Source organism: Aplysia californica, unplaced genomic scaffold (genome assembly GCF_000002075.1).
Source record: "Aplysia californica isolate F4 #8 unplaced genomic scaffold, AplCal3.0 scaffold00372, whole genome shotgun sequence".
Classification (NCBI taxonomy): domain Eukaryota; kingdom Metazoa; phylum Mollusca; class Gastropoda; order Aplysiida; family Aplysiidae; genus Aplysia; species Aplysia californica.
This window is the reverse complement of record NW_004797642.1, coordinates 663,176-684,444: the sequence shown is the minus strand read 5'-3', so window position 1 is coordinate 684,444 and position 21,269 is coordinate 663,176. Positions and strand designations below refer to the sequence as shown.

General features: G+C 40.3%; 1 protein-coding gene across 1 annotated transcript in view; it reads left to right on the top strand.

The window, feature by feature from the left end:
• LOC101850662 (cilia- and flagella-associated protein 44) overlaps positions 1-21,269 on the top strand; it is a gene marked incomplete in the record, with an annotated part of 51,958 nt that overhangs the window by 20,537 nt on the left and 10,152 nt on the right. The window contains 23 exon segments of the mRNA XM_035971084.1: positions 171-265; positions 1,064-1,267; positions 2,067-2,177; positions 2,985-3,137; positions 4,254-4,377; positions 5,045-5,160; positions 6,220-6,368; positions 7,674-7,834; positions 8,899-9,014; positions 9,421-9,476; positions 9,997-10,159; positions 10,642-10,772; positions 11,461-11,651; positions 12,139-12,305; positions 13,197-13,385; positions 13,751-13,935; positions 14,240-14,423; positions 14,935-15,116; positions 15,859-15,987; positions 17,073-17,187; positions 18,021-18,207; positions 19,244-19,365; positions 20,873-21,049. Of these exon segments, the coding sequence (XP_035826977.1) occupies positions 171-265; positions 1,064-1,267; positions 2,067-2,177; positions 2,985-3,137; positions 4,254-4,377; positions 5,045-5,160; positions 6,220-6,368; positions 7,674-7,834; positions 8,899-9,014; positions 9,421-9,476; positions 9,997-10,159; positions 10,642-10,772; positions 11,461-11,651; positions 12,139-12,305; positions 13,197-13,385; positions 13,751-13,935; positions 14,240-14,423; positions 14,935-15,116; positions 15,859-15,987; positions 17,073-17,187; positions 18,021-18,207; positions 19,244-19,365; positions 20,873-21,049 (3,407 nt within the window).

Sequence of the window (21,269 nt, the reverse complement as noted above, 5' to 3'; positions counted from 1 at the left end):
TCTATAATTTCTCTTCTTCCTTTAATATTTAATATCACTGTTGCTTTCACTATCATTATTATTTTCCCAGTGCCTAGCAAGGTCTATAACTTCTCTTTTTCTTTGGATGTTAAAGGTCACCATGAGTTCATAATGGACGATTTATCATTATAATTATCCTCCCTGTGCAGAGACGGTGCGTGTGTTTGACTACATACAGCAGAAGCAGTTGGCTAAGGTCAAGTACAACAGTGGTGGGACGTGCATCCAGTGGGTGCCGCAGACAGTAAGTCTTTTTGTTTCGTCTATGAGGCAGGGCCTTGTACTTTTTGTGGGTGGTTGGTGGGTGGTCTAGTATGTTTTTCTCCTTTTTTCCTTTCGAACGTGTATCATCCTTATCTCTCCTTCAGGTCTTCTTTGTATGTTACTCTCTTGTAATGCCTCTAATCTTTGGCACTTATATGACCTAATTGTGTTGCAAGGGCCATAAAGCTCTTATTAAAACTAAAACTTTTACTTTTTTCTTGTTTTATTTTTATTTCTGAAAAACTTTGAGATAGATGTATTCATATCATGTACTACAAATGTGCATGTGTGTGTAAAGAAAGAGATATACATTATAAAAAAACAAAAACAAGAATGGAGAAAACATTTGTACACAATAAACATATGAGTGCAAAAATGTGTATATTCAAATTGAAATCGAAAGCCAAAAATTTGTACCATAAATGATATTATACAAAATACGTGTGTTTATGTGAAATAATGTGGTTCTAAAATATATTGTGTGTCGAAAGACATATGTTCAAAAATATGTATGTTCAAATTACAGTTAGAACTGCTTTGATAACCACTTTTCCAAGATGATCACTTGTACAAACAACCACATCCCATTCCCCCCTTGCTTTTTTATTTTTCTATTCTTTTATGAAACTGTCCAAGAAGATCACCTGTCTAAGATGATCACTCTTCTCCTTAATGATGGATAATCGTATTTACAAAGCATGTTTATACACACACACACACACACACACACACACACACACACTCAAGCTCAAAAGAAAACGTTGCCTACTATTCCCAGGTGGATCCAAAGGCCAGCTCAGTAATTGTTGGGTTCGGAGACGGAGTCGTCCGTGTCTTGACCATCGGTCAGGCTGAGGAAGACCACACCCGGAAACACGACAAATACGAGGCGGAGATAGCCCTGAAACAAGCCTTTAAGCCACACAACGGTGGTGTGACAGCCATGGCTTTTGACGGAAAGGGCGACATTCTGGCCACTGGGGTAAGGATACTGTGAACAAATTTGCTTTTTAATACTTTATCCTTGAGGAGGGGGGGGGGTACACCCAATATACGAGGGTCCCTCTTTTGATACAAAATCTAAAAGTGATATATACATGACTAAATTGGTAATTAAATCAAAACAAGTGAACCTCTCTCGATAGTTCTTCATATCTAATGAATGAACTCTCTGTAAAAGGGACCTGTTTTCTGCAATTGCCAAAAAGTAATTTGACATCAAAGTCATTGTAAAGGGACGTTCCCAAGCCACTGCCAGCTGCTCACCAGCACAGAGGTTCTGAATGCAAGCTGCAGGGAGTGGACTTCCGGGGATAAGGAGTTAATATAGGGGTTTTATGTTCCCTTCATCACGATTTAGATTGTATAGTTGGTGGGCTCCGACTTTGCCTGTGAGCATCATCCTTAATGTAGAGGGATACAACATGCTAGCAGAAAGATTGAGATCCTCGATAGAAATTCTCCCTAGACAGAAGTTGAACTCAGGTCTCCTGCATGTAACTTTCAAAGCTTGAGTGTCCTTGGAAACAGCAAATTTTCATTTTTTGTACGTTTGATCAACAGTTTTCAATAAGATCCGCACAGAAATAAATTTTTTAATGAACATGAAAGTGTGAAGAGACCCCCTCCCCCCCATATAATAGAAAGAAAAGAAAATAAAGTCAATAAAAATTGCCCAACAGTTGGAAAAAAATGTCAGTTTCTTTCACTTCATCATTTTGAGGAGAGCCCAATTTTACAACGAAACCGTACATGTATTGTTTCCCCATTATCGTCCCCAGAGCTCCGATGGAACCGTCTTCTTCCTGTACGTCAGTGATGTTTACGACCCCATCGGGTTTGTCAAAGTTCCCGGACCAGTGAGACAGCTGGTGTGGACCCCGGAGAAATTTGTGAGTTTTTGTGAGGTGTACTCATGTTGATGACAATGACAAAAAAATGAACTCACTTAACACTTTGCTGTCAGGCAGGCAGAAGTACAAAATAACCCATCTGATCACCAAGCCAGGAGAGCAACTACAATGGACATCTCGGGCCTGACGCAGGGTGACCGGAACGGACAATTTTCACCGGCGCATTATTGCGCCAAGTGACCGCAAAGTGTTAAAAATGCCATAGAGCTTCAAATTGTCATGTCACCACCACATGTTCTTTTTAAAATTGTACTTATAACAGTGACCGTGATGGTGGTGGTTGTTATGGTAAGAATTGTGTCAGTGATTTTTAAGTTCATAATGAGGATGATTAACGGGATGGTTATTGAGTGACAATGATGATGATGATGGTGATGATCATGTTGATAATAACAATGATGATGATGATGATGTTGACAATAACAACGATGATGAAGATGAAGACGATGATGATGATGATGATGATGATGCACTTTGCTCCTGAGGAAGCCCAAGAGGCAATGATGATTATGATGATGATGACGATGATGATGAGTTGCTCATGAGGAAGCCCACAGGGCGAAACGTTGAGCTATTAAATAAATTTAAACATTATGTATTGTTATTTTATTTTTGTCTAAAATTAAAACAAGACTCTCCCTCCTACCCTGCTTACCAAAAAATGACGATGATGATGATGATGATGATAGTAACAATGATGATAATGATGATGATGGGGAGGAGTAAGATGAAAATTATGATGATGATGATGATAGTCCAAAGTCTGAGATGTTGTCCTGTCCCCAGAAAAAACTTGCGCTGATGGTAGTGTGTGAGGATGGCCTGCTGGTGGAGCTGGATGCCCCAGAACCGGGCAACTTCGACACGTCCCACACGTACGAGATCACAGGCCTGGCCATGAAGTCTTTCCAGTTTAAGAGCATCAAGTCTCACTTGCGGGTACGTGCATGTGATGTTTGTTGTTTTTGTTTTGTTTTTCTTTTTGTATTTTTGTTTTTGTTTTTGTTATCTTGTTTTTTGTGCTTTATCTGTTGATTATTTTGTGGGAAATATTTAGTTAATTATTGATTTATCTATTTATTTATCATAAAGTTTTTTGTTTTTCTTTTTTTATTTACTTGGTGGACTTTTGTTTTTGTGAAAGTATGTTTTTTTGTTTGCTTATCATGTAGAAGTATGTTTTTGTGGTAGTATGTTTTTTGTTTATGTAGAAGTATGTTTTCATGGATTTATGTATTTATTTGTTTATGTGGAAATATGATTTTGGGGTAGAATCTAGTATGTTTTTGTTTGTGAATGTAGAAGTATGTTTTTGTGGTAGTAAGTTTTTGTTTGTTTATGTGGAAGTATCATTCTGTATGTTTTTGTTTGTTTATGTGGAAGTATCATTCTGTATGTTTTTGTTTGTTTATGTGGAAGTATCATTCTGTATGTTTTTGTTTGTTTATGTGAAAGTATGTGTGCATTTGTCATGTATGCGTCATCACTGGGGAATCAGGCGCTTGTCAAATCTTGAGGAACAGAGAAATCGATATTTTTCTGTCTTTTGATCCAACCACTCTGTGATACGTATAAAGAAAGTGTCAAAGTGTTTGTTCTTGTGGAAGAAATAATTTGTTCTGGAAGTACGTTGTTTGTTTGTTTTTTTGTGAAACTATGTTTTTTGTTCGTTTCTTTCTTTTGTAATTGTATGTTTTTACTTGTCTTTGTGTGGAATTTTTTGAAAAATGTAGATTTTTATCACTGGGCTGAGTTAGAAAGTGGGAAATGAATCATGTAGCTTTGTCAGGCAAAGTTTGAAAAATAAAAAAAATAAAGTGAAAGTCATTTTCAACTTCATGAGAGATTTGACGAGAGTTTTGAAATGGAAGATGAGGTTAGGAAGGTTGTTGTAAATGATAATTTGAGGACGGTGGGGGGAGGTATGAAGGTTCCTCTTTTGCGGTTTACTACCTGAGACAAGTTTGTGTCTTGTAAGTTTAAACTGTATTCTGATCCAATCCTTATTGTCTTCATTTTTCTGAAACAATCTTACTTTTTCATGCATAATTTCAGCATGAAGAAGAGTTGGAACGTCAGAGAATTGAAGAGGAAGCAAGAAAGAAGAAAGAAGAGGAAGAGAGAAAGAAAAGAATTGAAAGAGGCCTTGAGACTGAGTCAGAGCAAGGAGATGAAGAAGGTATACATTGTTGATTTTGCCATTGTTGTTGCTTTTGGCGTTGTTGTTGTTGTTGTTGTTGTTGTTTATGCTGGTACTCTTACTCTTGTTCTTATTTTGTTCTATTTGAAGTTATTGCTATTATTATTCTTATTGGAAGAGATGACAAAGGCTTTCTCTCCTCGGTCGAGTCAAAGATTTATTCACAATTCTTTCTTGTAGGAAATTTAGAGAGCCATGATAAGAGCAAGTAATATTGTTCCTTTCTTATGGAAATGGATAGAAATAAAGTATAGCCCCCCATTTTGCTCTGCTCGGCCTAGTGCACCACATCAGGGGTTGCCATGAGGTCATAGTGGTGTTGAATTTGTGTATGTTTATGTATATGGTTGTAAACATTTATTTCTCAAAATTGAATTTATAATTCATTTATTCATTCATTCATTCATTCATTCGTTCATTTGTTTATTAGTTTATTCATTTATTTACATGTTTACATATTTATTTACTTTTTTGTTTGTTTGTTCATTCATGTATTCATTGATTCATTCATCTATATGTATATTTATTTATTTATTTATTTATTCGTTTTCTCCTATTCCCTTTATATTTTTCTGTAGAAGCCTAAAACTTGTGCTGAATAAATGAATTTGTATTTTTTTTATTTTTCTCTTTTTTTAACTTCCAGTTGACCTGAAGCCGAAAACCCCTCAGAAGGAGTGGGTGGCCTACATCCCGGAGGATCCAAGCCCTGTCCTGCATGCCTCGTACAGCACAGAGGAGGGTCGCTTTTGGCTGTCCATGGTCAGTTTGTACACTTCTGTTTGTGGTGTACTTCTGTGAATGGATGTGAAGGACTGGAGGGGGAGGGTCATTCTGTGTGTGGTAGTTAGTAGGGATTGTGGGAAGATGGAGAGGGTAGGGGTAGTGCGTGTATATATGAGTGTTTATGTGTGTGTTTATGGTTGTGTGTCTGTTGTGTGTGGAGTAAGAGAGAGAGAGAGAGGCAGAGGTGGAGGACAAGGAGAGAAAGATAGAGAGAGAGAAAGAGGGAGACAGACAGAAAGGTAGTGTAGAGTATAGCTGCCACAATCATGGTCTTTAATAGGTAATAATAATAGCTGTGAACTGCATGCTCTCAAAAACTAACAATCTGAAAAGAAATATTGCCGTCTATAGCTGGGTACTCATCCCACCTGGATGAAGTGAGGGAAATAATTACAAAAAGGACCTTTCCCAGGGACACAACGTCGGGTCCCTGATGGGATTCGAACCTAGGACCTTATGGTTGCGAGTCCTGTCGCCTAACTACTAGGCCACTGACTCCACTCATTGTCATTGCAGTTATCATAGTCATTACTGACTGGCCTATCACCTCTGACAGGGATGGGTGCTTCAATGGAACCACTGGTAGGCGCTACTTCTTTTCATTCCATCTATTATCTGTCTGTCTGATTTATTTTTACTACCTGCTCTAAATGACTTTTTTATGTCTGTGTGTTCCTCTTTCCTCAAACAAACAAACAAACAAACGAACAGACAAACAAACAAACAACAGTCATATTGTTGTCACTACCACTACCATTGTTTTATTTAATATATCTGCTTATCTCCTTCGGCGAGGACCTGATGTCTGTGGTGAAGAGGATAAATGCTTCGCTACTGCAGGCAGAAGATGCAGATTTAATTCACCTATGGGAAGAATTTTAATGGAGTTTCTCCATTTTCCCTCTGGGACGTTGTATCTGTCTCAGTCTGAGTTTACCTTGACTCCAGGGTCAGAGCAGTTGGCCTCCTAGATGATCTAAACTGTGTCAAAGTGGGTGTAAATTATCTGCATTTACATTTTCTTTGTCTGAACAGGGTGAGTTTGACGCCGGCTATCTGTATGAGTGTAAGTTCACCTCGCCGGAAGAGGAGGCAACAATGATGCCGGACAACATTGGGAAACCCCTGAGATCTATCCCTGTCATGGAATCGGCTGATGTGCCCATCCATGTCATACAATACAGGTGGGGGTTGGTCTATTTGTGTGTGTTTGTATGTTTGTGCATGCGTGGTGAATGTTTATGCATGCTTGGTGAATGTTTGTTTGTGCATGCATGGTGTGGGTTAAAATTGAGTCCATCCATGTCATACGGTACAGGTGGGGGTTGGTCTATTTGTGAGGCATCGTGGTGAAATCAGGCTCTGGTCAAAATAATGAAATTAAAAAAAAAAAAAACAGCATTTTTCTGCAGGTTTGACAATTTTTTAATCAAAATTCTGAGTGGATTTCACAGAAAAACATTGAAGGCCCAAAAAGTATAAATTTTCAGATTCCAAAATCTCTCAAACTTTGGAAGTCGCCAAACTTTGGCTGCCATTTTCTCGCTAATTTTACCACTGAAATCAAGCGACCACCAACTCCTTCAATCGCAAATATTTCAACTTTTATTTAAGAAAGATGGGTATTTTTACATCGATAGCAAGACAAATGAAGTACCACTAGTACCAGTAACGCCTCACTCCCAAGAACTGACGGGCACCTGATTCCACCATGCAGTGACACATTTGTGTGTTTGTATGTTTGTGTATGTGTGATGAATGTTTGTGCATGCATGGTGTATGTTTGTGTTCAACCATGTCATCCGTTAGAGGTGGGGTTTGGACTTTTTATATGTGTCTGTATGTTTCTGCAATCATGGTGTGAATATCTGTTTGTGTCTGTATGTCTGGTGCCTCTATAAATAAATCAGTGATGGTCTGGTCTGTATGTCTGTCCACATCATACAGTACAGATGAAGGTTGGTTCAGGTTCAGATTGTTTTTATGTGTGTGAATGTTTGTGTATGCATCGTGTGGACTATTAAAATTTGGACTTGTCTGTATGTCTGTGCCCATCCGCTCTATAGGATACAGATGGAGCTTGGTCTATTTGTATGTGTGTGTAAGTTGACGTTTGTGTAGTGTAAATTTATGAAGGTTGTGTTAGAGAGTAAGAGAGAAAGAGAGAGAGAGAGAGAGAGAGAGAGAGAGAGAGAGAGAGAGAGAGAGAGAGAGAGAGAGAGAGAGAGAGAGAAAGAAAGAGAGAGAGAGAGAGAGAGGAAAGCAGAGGGGAGAGAGAGAGAGAGAGAGAGAGAGAGAGAGAGAGAGAGAGAGAGAGAGAGAGAGAGAGAGAGAGAGAGAGAGAGAGAGAGAGAGAGAGGAAAGCAGAGAGGGAAGAGAGAGAGTGAGAGACAGAGAGAAGAGACAGAGATGCATGTTATCATGTCAGAGTTGTCCTCATGAACCAAGATATTTTCAGCTTGCATTCTTTCTGTTGTGCATTTCCATAGCAATTCGGGTCAGCAGGTCATCCTGGGTATGGCCAATGGTCAGATCCGAGTCCAACAGCTGGATGAGTTACGGGACCTGAGCATGATGGGCCCGCAGTGGACGCTCAGCATGCATGACAACAACTACGGTTTTGTGACCTCGGTGGCTCCCAGCTTTGATGGTGAGTATGTCGTGTTGATGTGTGGTGGTGTGTGCGGGGGAGGGTGGATGTGTGTGTGTGTGTATGTTTGTGTGTTGATGGTGTGTGTTTGTGTGTACATGCATCTGTGTGTATGTGTGTGTGTGTGTGTCTGTGAGCAGAGGGTGTTGTGTGCAGGTGTGTGTGTGTGAGGATGGAGTGGTTTTGTGTGTGAGTGTTTGTGTGTGTGTGGGGGGGGGGGGGGGTGATCATATCATGCTTGTGTGATTGTGCATATCCATTGTGTGTGTTTGTGTGTCTACAAGTATGGGTGTTTGTAAGCACATTTTCTATTTACATGGCATAGAACTGGTGAGCATTTGGAGTTGTGTGCTTCATCTAATAGTAGTAGCAGCAGCAGCAGCAGCATAAGGGACCTTTATTTAAAAAAGGCTTGATGAGGAGCATTCGACGTAAGGGGCATACCCCCAGCAAGCTGTTCAAATGTTCAAAGCCAAGAAAAATTATTCAGGAGAGAGAACAAACTTTCGTTCCTTTAGAAATTGTTCCAAAATTATGTTTCTCTTCTGTTTTTTCTGTTTTTTCATCATTTGGGGGCTGAATTTTGACAAAATATTTCTCAAATACATGATACCATAGATTATAAAATTGAAAATAAAATAAAATAAATAAAATTGAGCATAGTATATCTGGAGAGCTGGCAGATGATTTTATGAAAATGTTGCTACAGTTGCTAAAGAAAAGTAGATGTAAATTTATTTAGTGAGATTCCAATTTGACTCTCTTGGTGAATAAGGAAGAGATTTGTCATCACAGTTCACTTTCTACACTATGCTACTTGGATTATGTTCTGGGTGAAATTAATTCTTTCTTAATTTACACACACACACACACCCACACACACACACATTTTTCAAATCATTTCTTTAGGTGGTTGAAGAGTATCGCCAGTCGGTCTTTATTTTCTTTCTTTCTGTTTTTTATCTGAAATTAAACAAACAAATTGTATTCAAATGGCATTCTAAATTCTTATTTGGTATGTGTTTGTAGCACAATTGAACTCAAACCCTCTGTCATGAACACAGGCACAATGCTGCTGACGACCGGTGCGGACGGCAACTTCTTCCAGTTCTCCTACATGTCACAGGAGGAGCTGGAGGAGAAGATCAAGGAGAACAAGGCTAAGCTGCCTTCTGCCAGGGTGAGTTCCGCATTCTGAGGTCTCGTTTTTGTTTTGTTTGATTATCAGTTTTGTTGTTATGATTTTTTTTTACTTCTTGTACAGTGGCGTATGTGATGCAGCAGTTTTCTCTGTCTCAGTCTCTTTCTCTCTCTCTCTTTCTCTCTCTTTCTCTCTCTCCCTCTCTCTCACAAACACACACAGACACACACACACACACACACATGCATTCACACACAACACACACATACACACACACTCACTCATTCACACACACACACACACACACATGCAAACACACACACACACATTCACACCCACGCACTCTCACTCACACAAACTCATTGTCTCCACATCTCGCTTCCTTTTTCTCAATGACTGTTCTTCTATTCCAGCAATCAATGACATCATCATTATCTACTTTCAGAAACCAGAGGACAGAGACAAGATTGTGGACGATATAGATGATCCTAATGCTTACAGGTATGCACATTGGCAAAATCATCATCGTCATCATCATAGCTTTTCTCACCACAAGCAAACACTTTTCATCTTTCCTTATCCTGGGCTAGCCTCTAGATGTCACTTCATGTCTTCCCAATTTTCTGTCCATAGATTTCTGTGACTCTTCTCCAGTTTCCTCATGGTCTTTCCCTTAATCTTTCACCCTTTGGGTTCCAATTCAACGCCTTCCTTGTTATGCAGCTGCCTGACTTCCTGATAGTATGTCCAATCCATCGCTACCACCTTCTTCCGACCTCATATCTGACCGGGCTCTGTCTTACTGATGAAATAGTACAGTGCTTTCAGGTTGCTGTGGAGATAAGATCTTACTCTCAATTCCGTATTTTCATAACTCATTCCAGTGTTTTTGGTGTAGTGTTTAGGTGCTTTGTCATTACATGCCAGAGACACGGGTTCAAATCCTGTATAACAGCTACTAGCAGTGTTGTTCAACCACCAATAAAAATGATCCTTGAGGCATTGTGGTGTTGTATTTCAGCATTGAGGATGCCAAACAAAAGACGGAGCATGACAAGAGGTTGAAAGAGGCGGAACAGAAGAAGAAAGAAGTTCGCAAACAGATCAACCAACTGCGCCGACAGTTCCGCACCATCTTGGAGCAGAATGAGGGAATGCCCAAACACTTACAGCTGGGAAGGATGGTCAGTATGAACTCTTTCTGTCCCAGGTTTTATCAAATGGTGGTTGCTAGTTTGGTTGAAGGTCGACTGTGATGTTCGACTGTGATGTTTCTGATTTAGCTGACAGTCTACCACTGGACCGGTCTGATACCTGGTTTGGTGGAAGGTGTACTGCAATCTTTTAGGTTTACAGACTTGAGACTGGCATTGGCCATCTCAAAAATGTTTTGATGGTTGTAGTTGTCTTTGGTTGGGTGGGAGAGGGGGAGGAAGAAGAGGAAGAGGAGGAGGAGGAAGAAGAAGAAGAAAAAGAAGAAGAAGGAGAAGGAGAAGAAGGAGAAGGAGAAGAAGAAGAAGAAGAAGAAGAAGAAATAATAGAAAAAGAAGATTATGGAGTGAGATAAGAAGTGTGTAAGAGTTGGATAAGAATGAATGCCACAATAAAACTTTACTGTAAAGTGACTCATCCTTCTCTGTGCTGCTGTTCTCCTGTCCACCCACAGGAGTTTGAGATGGACAAGCAGATCAAGCAGGAGCTGGAACAGCACACGCAGGAGAAGAAAGATCTGGTGAGACGAGAGCTGGCCTGGGAGTCGGAGCGGCTGCGCATTTCTCTGGAGAAACTTCGCAAGCGGTATGGAAGCATCTGATGAGTTATGTTGTTGTGGTTGTTGGTGGTGGTGGTGGTGATGGTCATGTTGACAGCGGAGGTTGTTGTGGTGTAGATGTTGTTGTTTTTTTGTACTTGGTGTTAATTTTATTTTTTGTTTGATTGTTTGTTGTTTGGGTTTTCTTGGAGTAAGGAGAGTAGGATGTCCCATACTCATTCCTGTATACAAATAACTTCATCTGAAAAATGTAATTACGATTTTTAATTGCTATTGTTGTTGTTGTTGTTGTCATTATTTTTGTAAATTTTTTGTGCCCTAAGAAGATACAATTTAGATCATTTAGAAGGGGAAAGAGGTATTGTGCTTTGAAGGTAATAGACTTGGATGTGAGGATAGAAATAAAGACAGAGGGAAGGGATAGGGGTGGGGGTGGCGAGAGGGTGTTGGCCTGGAAACGGACAGTCACAGTTTTTTGGCCATTTTGAGTTAGACCCCACAGGGAGTTTGTGACCGTAGTATAAAGTAGCATCTCAAAGAGAGAAAAAGTACAGAATTTTTGTGAAAAGGAAGGGAGATCATAATAATTTCTTTTGAAGTCATACAGTTCCAAACTTTAAAACAAAGATTTTTGCAAAGTCACCAAAATGGACCCCTCCCCATGTATTCTTCAGATGTTTAAACTCTGCCCGTCTTGACTTTTTGCCTCCACAGATTCAAAGATGTTGTCGAATGTGAGCGCATTGTGGTCAAAGCCTTCGGCTCTCAGCATCAAGTGACCAGTTTCCGCGCATCAAAACTTTCCGATGATTTCTACCAGCTGAAAGCCGAATTTGAGCGCAAGAAGACTAAACTGCCGACCAAAGATGACTTCACGAGGGATCCGACGAGAGAATTGCTGCCAGGTGGGTAGCCTTCTCCTGCAGAGAAGATTTTCTTTTTCTTTTGCGAAAGCTATGCAACTTATTTTAAGAACAAATTTGGTCCTTTTGAAAGTGGAGGACTTAGTCTTATGTTGGCTGCAAAGAAAAAAATTCCAAGGAGGACCCAAAAAATGTGTTAATCTCTTTCATAAACGTGAATTTTAAAAGTCAAATTAAAATTTCCGATACCACTGTTGTTTTTGTTTGTGCCTTACTGGCTGCAACACTTTAAATCTTTTGCAGCACTGAAATGTAAAACGATATTTCTGACTTGCCAAGAGATTTCTGTTTCCAGTAAATGACATATACTTTAGAGGATGAAATTTTCAGAACACGTATTCTCTTTTTAAAATTCTCTTTTCTAAAGTACATCATTGTGAAAACAATTTTTCTTCACGATGCGAAAAGTGGAATTTTAAACTCTTTTCTTTTCTGTAATTAACTCTCGTAACTTTGCTGACCTGAACAGGGCAGAAAAAGTCTGCTGATGGTTCTGGTGCGGCTGATGACTCCGTAGAGGGCGTGGCTGGGTCAAAGGTCACCACTACTCTGAAGGGCAGCATGGGAGAAAGGATCAACAACGCTTTACAGAAGGTGGAGGAAAAGAAAAAGAAACGAGCTGCTCGCAGGGCTCTGGTAAGCTGATGGCAGTCATTTGTTTGTGAGCAATATTTTGCTTTTTACAAACCCTCACCAACACAGTTCAACCCAATGAACCCTGACCTCCTGATCCCAAAATAACCTGTCCCCTGGATTCCTGAGAAAAAAATACCTACATGGTTACACACTGCATGAACTCTGTGTGTCTTCTTTATTCAAACCAATTCCCTCTTTCTTGAGCTGCCTTGACCTTTACAACAATTACCACGAACACTCAAGTCCTTTTGACGCCATTTTCCCTCTTTTTATCCTTGTATGGACTACTATTCTATGGCAGACTAGCACACACCGATATATAGGTGTTTCGGGGCAGGTGCAAATATCTTGCACACTGATATGTCAGTGTCAGGGGTCCTTTGGGTTAAATCATTTGGGAGATAGGCTGCATCAACCTCGGCTATTAGTATTAGGGCCAGTCCAGACCGTGCGGAATAAATCCCGGTAGAGATAATGAGACTTCTAATAAAATCTCTTTCTGGTATTGGCATTGAACATATGTGAGGTGTGCTGACAAAATGAGTTACTTCTCGGATTTCAGCCTTATGGAAATTGATACATCAACTTGGTAGGTGAAGTTTGTACAGTTTGTGAACATGGAATAGTTACAGACGCAGTAAATTTGAACAAAATGACATCAATTGAAAATTTATAAATCTGACCCCAGTGTCGATTTTCAGCCGATATCTCCATTCTTGGGTCTTTAGAAGTAACTCATTTTGTCAGCACATCTCACATATATTCTTTATATGCATTATGAAAAACCATATCGTTATGCCACTGATGCGGGTTTGTTTTTCCCTTTTTTCCTCACAATTTTGTGTCTGAGAGGCGGAATGTATAATTATTTTTCATATTTTTAATGTCAAGTGGGAAGAACTAAACAGCAACAAACCAGATGACGATTACGAAGACCCTCAGGATGTGGCAGCGATCCGTGAGGCACAAGAAAACATGGGAGACTACAAGCTGAAGACAGCCCTGGACTATGTCGTGCCCGACCACCTGAGGATGAATGTGGAGAAAGCTCGTGGCCGTCTCCTGGCCATCAAGGACATGGTAAGTACCGCCATGTTTTTTTGGGGGGGAAGGGGGGGGGTTGTTATTTCTTCTTGTACCTGTTCTTGTTCTTCTTCCTTTCCTACCTACTTACCTACTCACCCACCCACCTATGTATGTAGGTATGTACATGATACACATGATAAATACATTCCTTCCTACCTACGTTCCTACCTACCTTCTTACCTACCTACCTGCCTGCCTACCTACCTGTCTGTTCATCCATCCGTCCATCCATCCTTCCATCCATCCATCCATCCCTCACTCGCTCCCCCCCTCCCCTCATCCATCCATCCAACCGTCCATCCATCCCTCACTCACTCCCTTCCTCCCTCCATCCATCCATCCATCTATTATCCCTCAAGATCCACGAATACAAGTATGACTTCAACGTCCGCCTGTTGGCTCTGAGAGACAAGAAGATTCGGGTCATTGAGGAGATCCGGGACGTCGTGACCCAGTTACGGGACATCCAGGAGAAGCTGGACTCCAGCAAACACCGACCCATCCCACCTGTGCCAGAGATGCACCCTGAGGAGATGCCGGAGAGGTGAAGATGTGGGGGATTTGGGAGTAGGGGGGACGGGGGGAAGGGGGTGGGGAGGGTTTCAAAATTACATTTCAAATATGGTTATTAAAAGTGAAGTTGGTTTTAATTTATTTGAAGAAGGGAGACTTCAACTCTGTTTTTGTCTGCACACTTGACTAACATTTTGAAAGAAAACTTTTTAAGAAGGAATAGTTGCATGTCAGCAATGACGTTTTCATTACATTTTTTGTTGCCATATTCCATTACATGATGTTATGTTGTGGGGTATTTGTTTTTACGTCATCTGAACCTCTCTGTTCCACAGAGTTCTGGAGTACACGCGAGATACACTGAAACAATTCAAGATTGAGTACGAGGTCAAGCAGAAACAGGCGAAGACTGGAGGAGGAGGAGGAGGAGATGGAGGAGATGGAGAGGAGGGAGGGTTCGGCTTTGGCTTTGGAGGAGGTGGAGGAGACAGCAGCGCGCCCCCTCCCCCAGAGAAACAGGTGAGTTGGCAAAAGATGCTATGTCTCCTCTAGAGAAAGAAATTTATCAGATACAACAGATTAGATGAGGGGGGTTTTTTTCTCTTTTGGGGAAGGGGGTGGGAAAGGGGGGTTATCACTGTTAAGTTTTTTTTTTTTATGTATCCTTTAAAGTGCTAAGCCTTATCAAGCTTCAAATTTATAGTTCCCCCCTCCCCCCACCCCCACCTGCATTTCAAACTGTTGAACCTATTGTACAAAATCCATGGTTACCTTAAGGGTTGCAGTAAGGTTGCAAAAAATTAAAAACCCCAAAATAAGTCGCCAATATTCTGTTAAAAGTATGAAAGTACTGCGGGCTAAACTTTGGGTCTTTTACCTTCATTTACTTAAATCAGAAGGGTTTATTTGCTGGGTTTTTGTGGTTTTCCCTGCATATGAACAAATTTTCAGAAACCAATGACTCAGTAAAAGTTAGAGCCGAATACCATCGACAAGCAAAGACAAATCTCTACCTCTCTGTTGTCCTCAGCCCACCGCTGTGTCCCCCCCTCCGGTCAAGCAGCAGTCCACTCTCAGTGCTGTGGACAAAAGCCAGCCGGAAGGAGAGGAAGAAAAAGAAGAAGATGGGGAGAAGAAAGAAGGAGGAGAAGAAGAGGAAGAAGATGCCATGTCTCCTCTTGAGAGAGAAATTTATCAGATACAACAGATTAGGTGAGGGTGTTATGTTTTGTTTTGGGTTGTGGGTTTTTTTGGGGTGGGGGGGGTGTGTCACTTTTAAGTTGTTTTTAGTGTCACTTTAGGTGCTCAGCCTTATTTACTCACTGGAGAGGGTTCACGCAGCATTTTTGAGCACCAATATTTCCCCGAGAGGTGGTTCACGCACCCCCTGTGAGCACAAGTTTCACATTGTTGCGTCAAAAAAAGAAAATTAGACAAAAATTGCCCAACATCCAGAAAAATGCTGGTTTCTTTGATTTCATTTTTTTTTACGCATGCTTGATTTCACCACAATGCCTCACATTAGTATCTGAAAATCAATTCAAGAGAAATTCTGTGAAACTATGACGTTTGTATACATCCAAAATGATTTAAACCCCGATGATTGCTATCTCTGTTAGGACTACTTAAATGATTTATACAATTCTGCTGTAAGCTGGCAAAATGCCTTGTTTTTTCCTACACAGCAGTTTTGAGAAAAAAGTTTTTTTGTCTGTGTAACCCTTTAGAAATAGAGTGATTCTGAAATTTTAAGTTTAATTTTATTGAAGAACTAGTCACAGTTTCACTTTGATTTTTTCAAAACGCAAGTAAGATTACTGGTCAGACTTTCGATTTAGGAAATAAAAAACTTTGGCGCCAAAATGAAAAAAAAAAGGCGTTTTGTCAGCTTATGGCAGTATTGTGTTGTCTCAGTGTCTGCTTTGTCTCACCTTGGATACTCTTTTGTTTCCAGATTGGCCTATGAGCAGACGTGTTTGCTCAACCATATCCAGGAAGTTGTGAAGAAATTTGATGCAGAGCTGCGCTTGATCCGACATGACAAATTCCGCATGGACATCGTTATGAAGGATGCAGATCTCAGGTAAAATAACAAAAGATAATGCTAAGGCTATATAGAGAGTTGCTGCTTTCCCTGTAATATTGTACATTCTGCAACTTCTCTCTCTATACAGTAGTCTCCGCCTAAACGCACGGTGCTCGGGAGGGCTCTTCAGCGTATGTTTATACGGAGCGTGCGTTTACATGAACCTTTGCAAAGGGAGGAAGGGACGCAGTCATCTCATTGCCTTGATATTCTAGTGACCTCCCTTTGGGATGGGGTGAGGGTCACTTTGGGCTGATAATGTGACAACACGTGACTGTTTTGTGAAGGATTCCCCGATTGCAGTTAAGAATACAAAGGTGTTGAATGTGTGTGTATGTGTGTGGGGGGAGGGGGGGTGGGGTGGGGGGGGTTAAGAAATACAGACTCAATGTAATGATATGCACCCTAAAATGTCGGGAACAGATAGTGTAAGAGGAAACTGTTGGAGATAGTCACAGAGACTACGGCACAGACACGTGGCTTTCCAAGCGACCACCCCCGACCGTAAATTCATGAACGAGCATGCACACATGCAGTCACCCAAACACCGGTCAGAAACCTTCTCATCTTAAAGATGCATTTCCAGTGACCAATTAAATAACATTTCTGTCCCCCAACCCCCCAACATTTCACCGACCAGTCTTAGACCTATGTACAAATGTACCGGCATGTTTCACGGATTGGAGCGTACGTTTAGAAGGAGTGAACGTGTGTTTGTACGTCTAAATTATGTAGTAAAAGAACCATCTGAAGACGAAAGCATTCGTTTGAGCGGAGCATGCTTTTGTGTGACGTGCGTTTAGGCGGAGACTACTGTATATTTCTCTCTGTTTCTATCTCTCTCTATCTATATCTCTATCTCTGCCGCCCTGTCTAGCTTTCTTTCTATCCTTCTCTCTCTCTCCCTTTTTTCCTTTCTTTTCTTTCTCTCCCCCTCTGTATAGACACGCATGTATCTATCTATACATCTACTAACATCCATCCACCTACCCACCCATTCATCCATCTATTCATCCACCTATCAATCCATCCACGCATGCACCCACGCATCCATCTATCCATCCATCCATCTATCTCTCCAGACAAGTGACCCTATTTGAGGAGCTGGTTCTGCTCAAGGAGTATGAGAAGAGTGAGGACACGCTGGCTGAGAAGGTGGCCAACAAACAACAGGAGAAGATGGACATGCAGACAAAGGTCAGTGCTTTTCGTTAAACCTTTCTGTATCTCGTAGCTGTGTATCCATGGCTTTCTTTTTGTCACCTATAATAATACTTGCATTTATATAGTGCATATCCGCGCTTTACAGCTTGCTATTTACACTTTACTACTATTGTAAGCCATTAACTGTGTTTAGTTTAGTTTTAGTAGGGGTTTTACGGCGCTCGCAACTGCATAAGGTCATATGAGCGCCAGAAGATTAGAGATGTTACAAGAGAGTAACGAACATAAAAAAGAAGAAGGGGAGATAAGGACGACAGATATTTGATAGGAAAGAAGAAGCAAACCACACCAGAGCACCCACCAACCACCCACATTAACTGTGTGCAAAGTGAAATGGGTGGAGTAGTGGTGAAATAAGGTGCTCGTCCAAATAGCAAAATCAAAGAAACAGACATTTTTCCGCAAGTTGAACATCCTTTCACCTCATCATCATCATTCGCCTCGTTCACCTGGTACTGGGTATAGGTACAAAGAAGGGCTCTCCACTCGTCTCTGCTCAGGGCAATGTTCTCCACCTCCAGCCAAGTGTGTCCCATAGGCCTGAGATCTGCCTCTAGATCTCACAACTAGATGGATCTCGGCCTCTCATTTTCCTCCTTTAGGGGTTCCGTCTTAGAATAAAAATTTTCTTGCCAAATTGTGGGCTGGCTCTCTGAGTGTATGTTTCCCTGATCTCAGCCTTCCTCTCTTTTTCCTCCCCTTTGAATTCCATCGCAGGCTTTGTCTTGTCATGTTGTGAGCTGGTTTTCTGAGTGTATGTTCCCTTCACAGTTCCGCCAATTTTTATTTTTTAAAATTATTGACAGATCTTAGAGTCTCAAGGCAAGATTGACTCTAAGAAGAAGGACATTGAGAAGCTGCAGGAGAAAGAGAGAGCCCTGATGAACACATTCACTCAGTCACTCGGGGAGAACAACAAGTTTGCCGATTACCTCACCAAAGTCTTCAAGAAGCGAGTGAAGAGGACGAAGAAGAAGACTACGGAAGGAGAAGGTGAATAAACGAGTTGCGACTTCTCTATCATTTCTTTGGAATAACGTACTATTCTTTTTTCTTTAAATCAATATTTTTAGATACTGATTTTTGTTGCATACTCTTTTTTTTTCCACTCTCTTTGTTATCAAAATATGGTTATCATCACTGTTATTGTCTTAACTGTCTTGATCACTCCTTATCTTTATAGCTGTCCTCATTCCCTCTCTCACTCTTGATGTCATCATTGTTGTTGACATCTTCTTCGTTGTAATCCTTTAGACTACCATCATCTACATTGTTATAACCCTCCTCCCCTAGCCATTGTCTTGATATATATTCGATACTTATACACTCGAATTAGTGAAGATGTTCCATACGAAAATAAACACTTCCCTTCCCTATGAAATCAATATATGGCTGAATGTTTACTATCGTCTTGTGCTCGTCTGACTTAGATCAAATATCAAGAATACATAACCTCATAACAGTCATCATTATCACCATCAGTATAATCATAGAAAAAAAAATACCGCCAGTGGAGAAAAAAACTGTGTTTTGAAAGATTTTAATTATCAACACATATAAAGATTATTTGGTTTTTTTGCTAAAGAAGCTAAAATTTTTTCCTCCTTGGCTTGATTAACGAACCATAACGAAACAGACGACAGCAGCAAGTGATATGGTGTACCAAACTGTGCCGAGCTTATCTTTATTATCATGTTTGTTGTCTTTCCTCATTATCATGGCCACGCTGTTAGCTAAATTGTTATCATGCTGAACGAAGGAGTGGCTGGCCCTTGTTCAATTCCCCAATGGGGCATTCTGATTTTTGGTTGTTTCAGGGAGATTTAAGGCTGTCCTCCCAATCGGCTCGGTCTTATCAAAAATAGATTGACATGAAATTCTGAGGTCCCGCCTCATATATCAACCTCATAGTATTGAAAGGGACATTAAAACTATAAAATGATTACATTCCATGTACATCATCATCCATAACAACAACAACAACTTCAACAATGTCAGAACCAACATCAGCAATGCCTTCATCCTCCAGGTTCGGATGAGGACTCTGATTCTGAGTCGAGCGATGACTCGGACTGGGAGGAGAGTGATGAGGAGTCGGAATCTGAGGCTGGAGGTTACGACCTTGATGTGTGTCCGCCGGGCTGTGACCAGGTAACTTTCTTTGCCCTATATATGTGTGTGTGTGTGCGTGTGTGTGTGTGTGTGTGTATGTATGTATGTATGTGTGTGTGTGTGTGTGAGGCAGCATGGTGAAATCAGGCGCTTGTCAAAATAATGAAATCCAAGACACTAACATTTTTCTGTCGGTTTGGCAGTTTTTATCGAATTTTTGTTTTTCGGCTCAACACCTTTAAGGTCCATTTAAAAACACATTTCTCTGTGGATGATACCAAAAAACATTGATTAAAAGCACAAAAAATGTAAATTTGCAGTTTCTAAGGATTCTCAAGCTTTAGAAGTTGCCTAACTTTGGCTACCTTTTTCTCTTTAATTTAACCTCCTAACCAGATGACCCCCGCCTCCTTCAATCACAAATATCTAAGTTTCGATTCATGATAAATGAACATTTTCTCACCCAAAGCAAGACAAATGAACAAGCTTTAAATTGATATCAATAACTCCACATGTCCAAAAACGGACGAGCATCTGATTCCACCACTCTGTGACATGTATTATTGTGTTTATATATATATGTGTCATGACATGGTGGATTCAGGCGCTCGTTAATTTTTGTGCATGCGGATTTATTGGTATCATCTTAAAGCTTGTTTAGTTGTCTTGCCACCGCTGTAAAAAATTCCCATCTATCTTGTATAGAAGTTGAGATATTTTAGATTGAAGTAGGTGAGGTCGCCTGGTGTCAAAGGTAAAATTAGCAAGAAAATGGAGGCCGAAGTTTGGTTATTTCCATAGCTTGATTGTCCGTGAAAACTGACTTTTTTGTGCTTTGAATAAACATTTTTCTCTAAAATCCTCACAGAAATGTGTTCTTTTTTTGACAACAGTGGTGTTAAACCGAAAAACAGAAATTCAATTAAAATTGCCAGTTTCTTCTATTTCATTATTTTGATGAGTGCCTGATTTCACCTCGCTAGCTCTCATATTATATTCAAGCTGTATGTCTATTGCTCTGCTCATCAATCCATTTATCAATTTAGAGGTATACACATTTCTGCTTGTCCATGAATTACTTCAAATTTCATTTTCTTTTCTTTTTGTGCTTGTCTTTAGATCCTGCCTTTAACTTCTTTTTTTCAAATTTTTGGACCCGCAACTTAACCCTATCCGTACGTCATGTTTTACTATCCTATCCATACAGCGTGGGGAACTCTGTGCCACCATTTTCCAAAGAGGAAATTTACTGGTTAATCTGATCCGTACGCTTTGCATAGCAGTCTTTCAAAATGATTTTTTGAGAAATACTGAAAGTTTCAAAGAGATCTTCACACTAGGAGTATTCTAAAATGTGAAGAATACAACCCTGGGGTTACAAAATGACCACAGGGCATACAGATACTGTTAAGGAATCGTAGAATGGCCAGTACGTTCTTTTCTTTTAAATTTTTTTCTATACAAAAAAAGGATTTCTTTCAAAGTGTAACTTGCTTTGAAGTACTTTTAAACTTTTAAAAAATTCTCTTTAAATTGATGTTTTCAGAAACTGTATGACGACACGTGCTCCCTGAGAGACAAGAGGCTGGACATAGAGGAGGCTCTGGCCGACGAGAAGAAGAACCAGGAGGTTCAGAAGAAGGAACTGGAGAGTCTCCAAAAGAAGGCCAAGGTCATCGATTCACAGCTTAAGACGGCGCAAAATGATTTAGAGGACTTCCAGGTTAGTGATTAGCAATTTGTTGTGTGTTTGTGAGTGTGTGTGTATGTTGTTATGATGTTATGTATTCTTAATATTTGATCAAAGTCAGACGAGCACAAGACGATAGTAAACATTCAGCCATATATTGATTTCATAGGGAAGGGAAGTGTTTATTCTCGTATCGAACATCTTCACTATATAATTCGAGTATAAGTATTGAATATCATGACATATGTGGGGG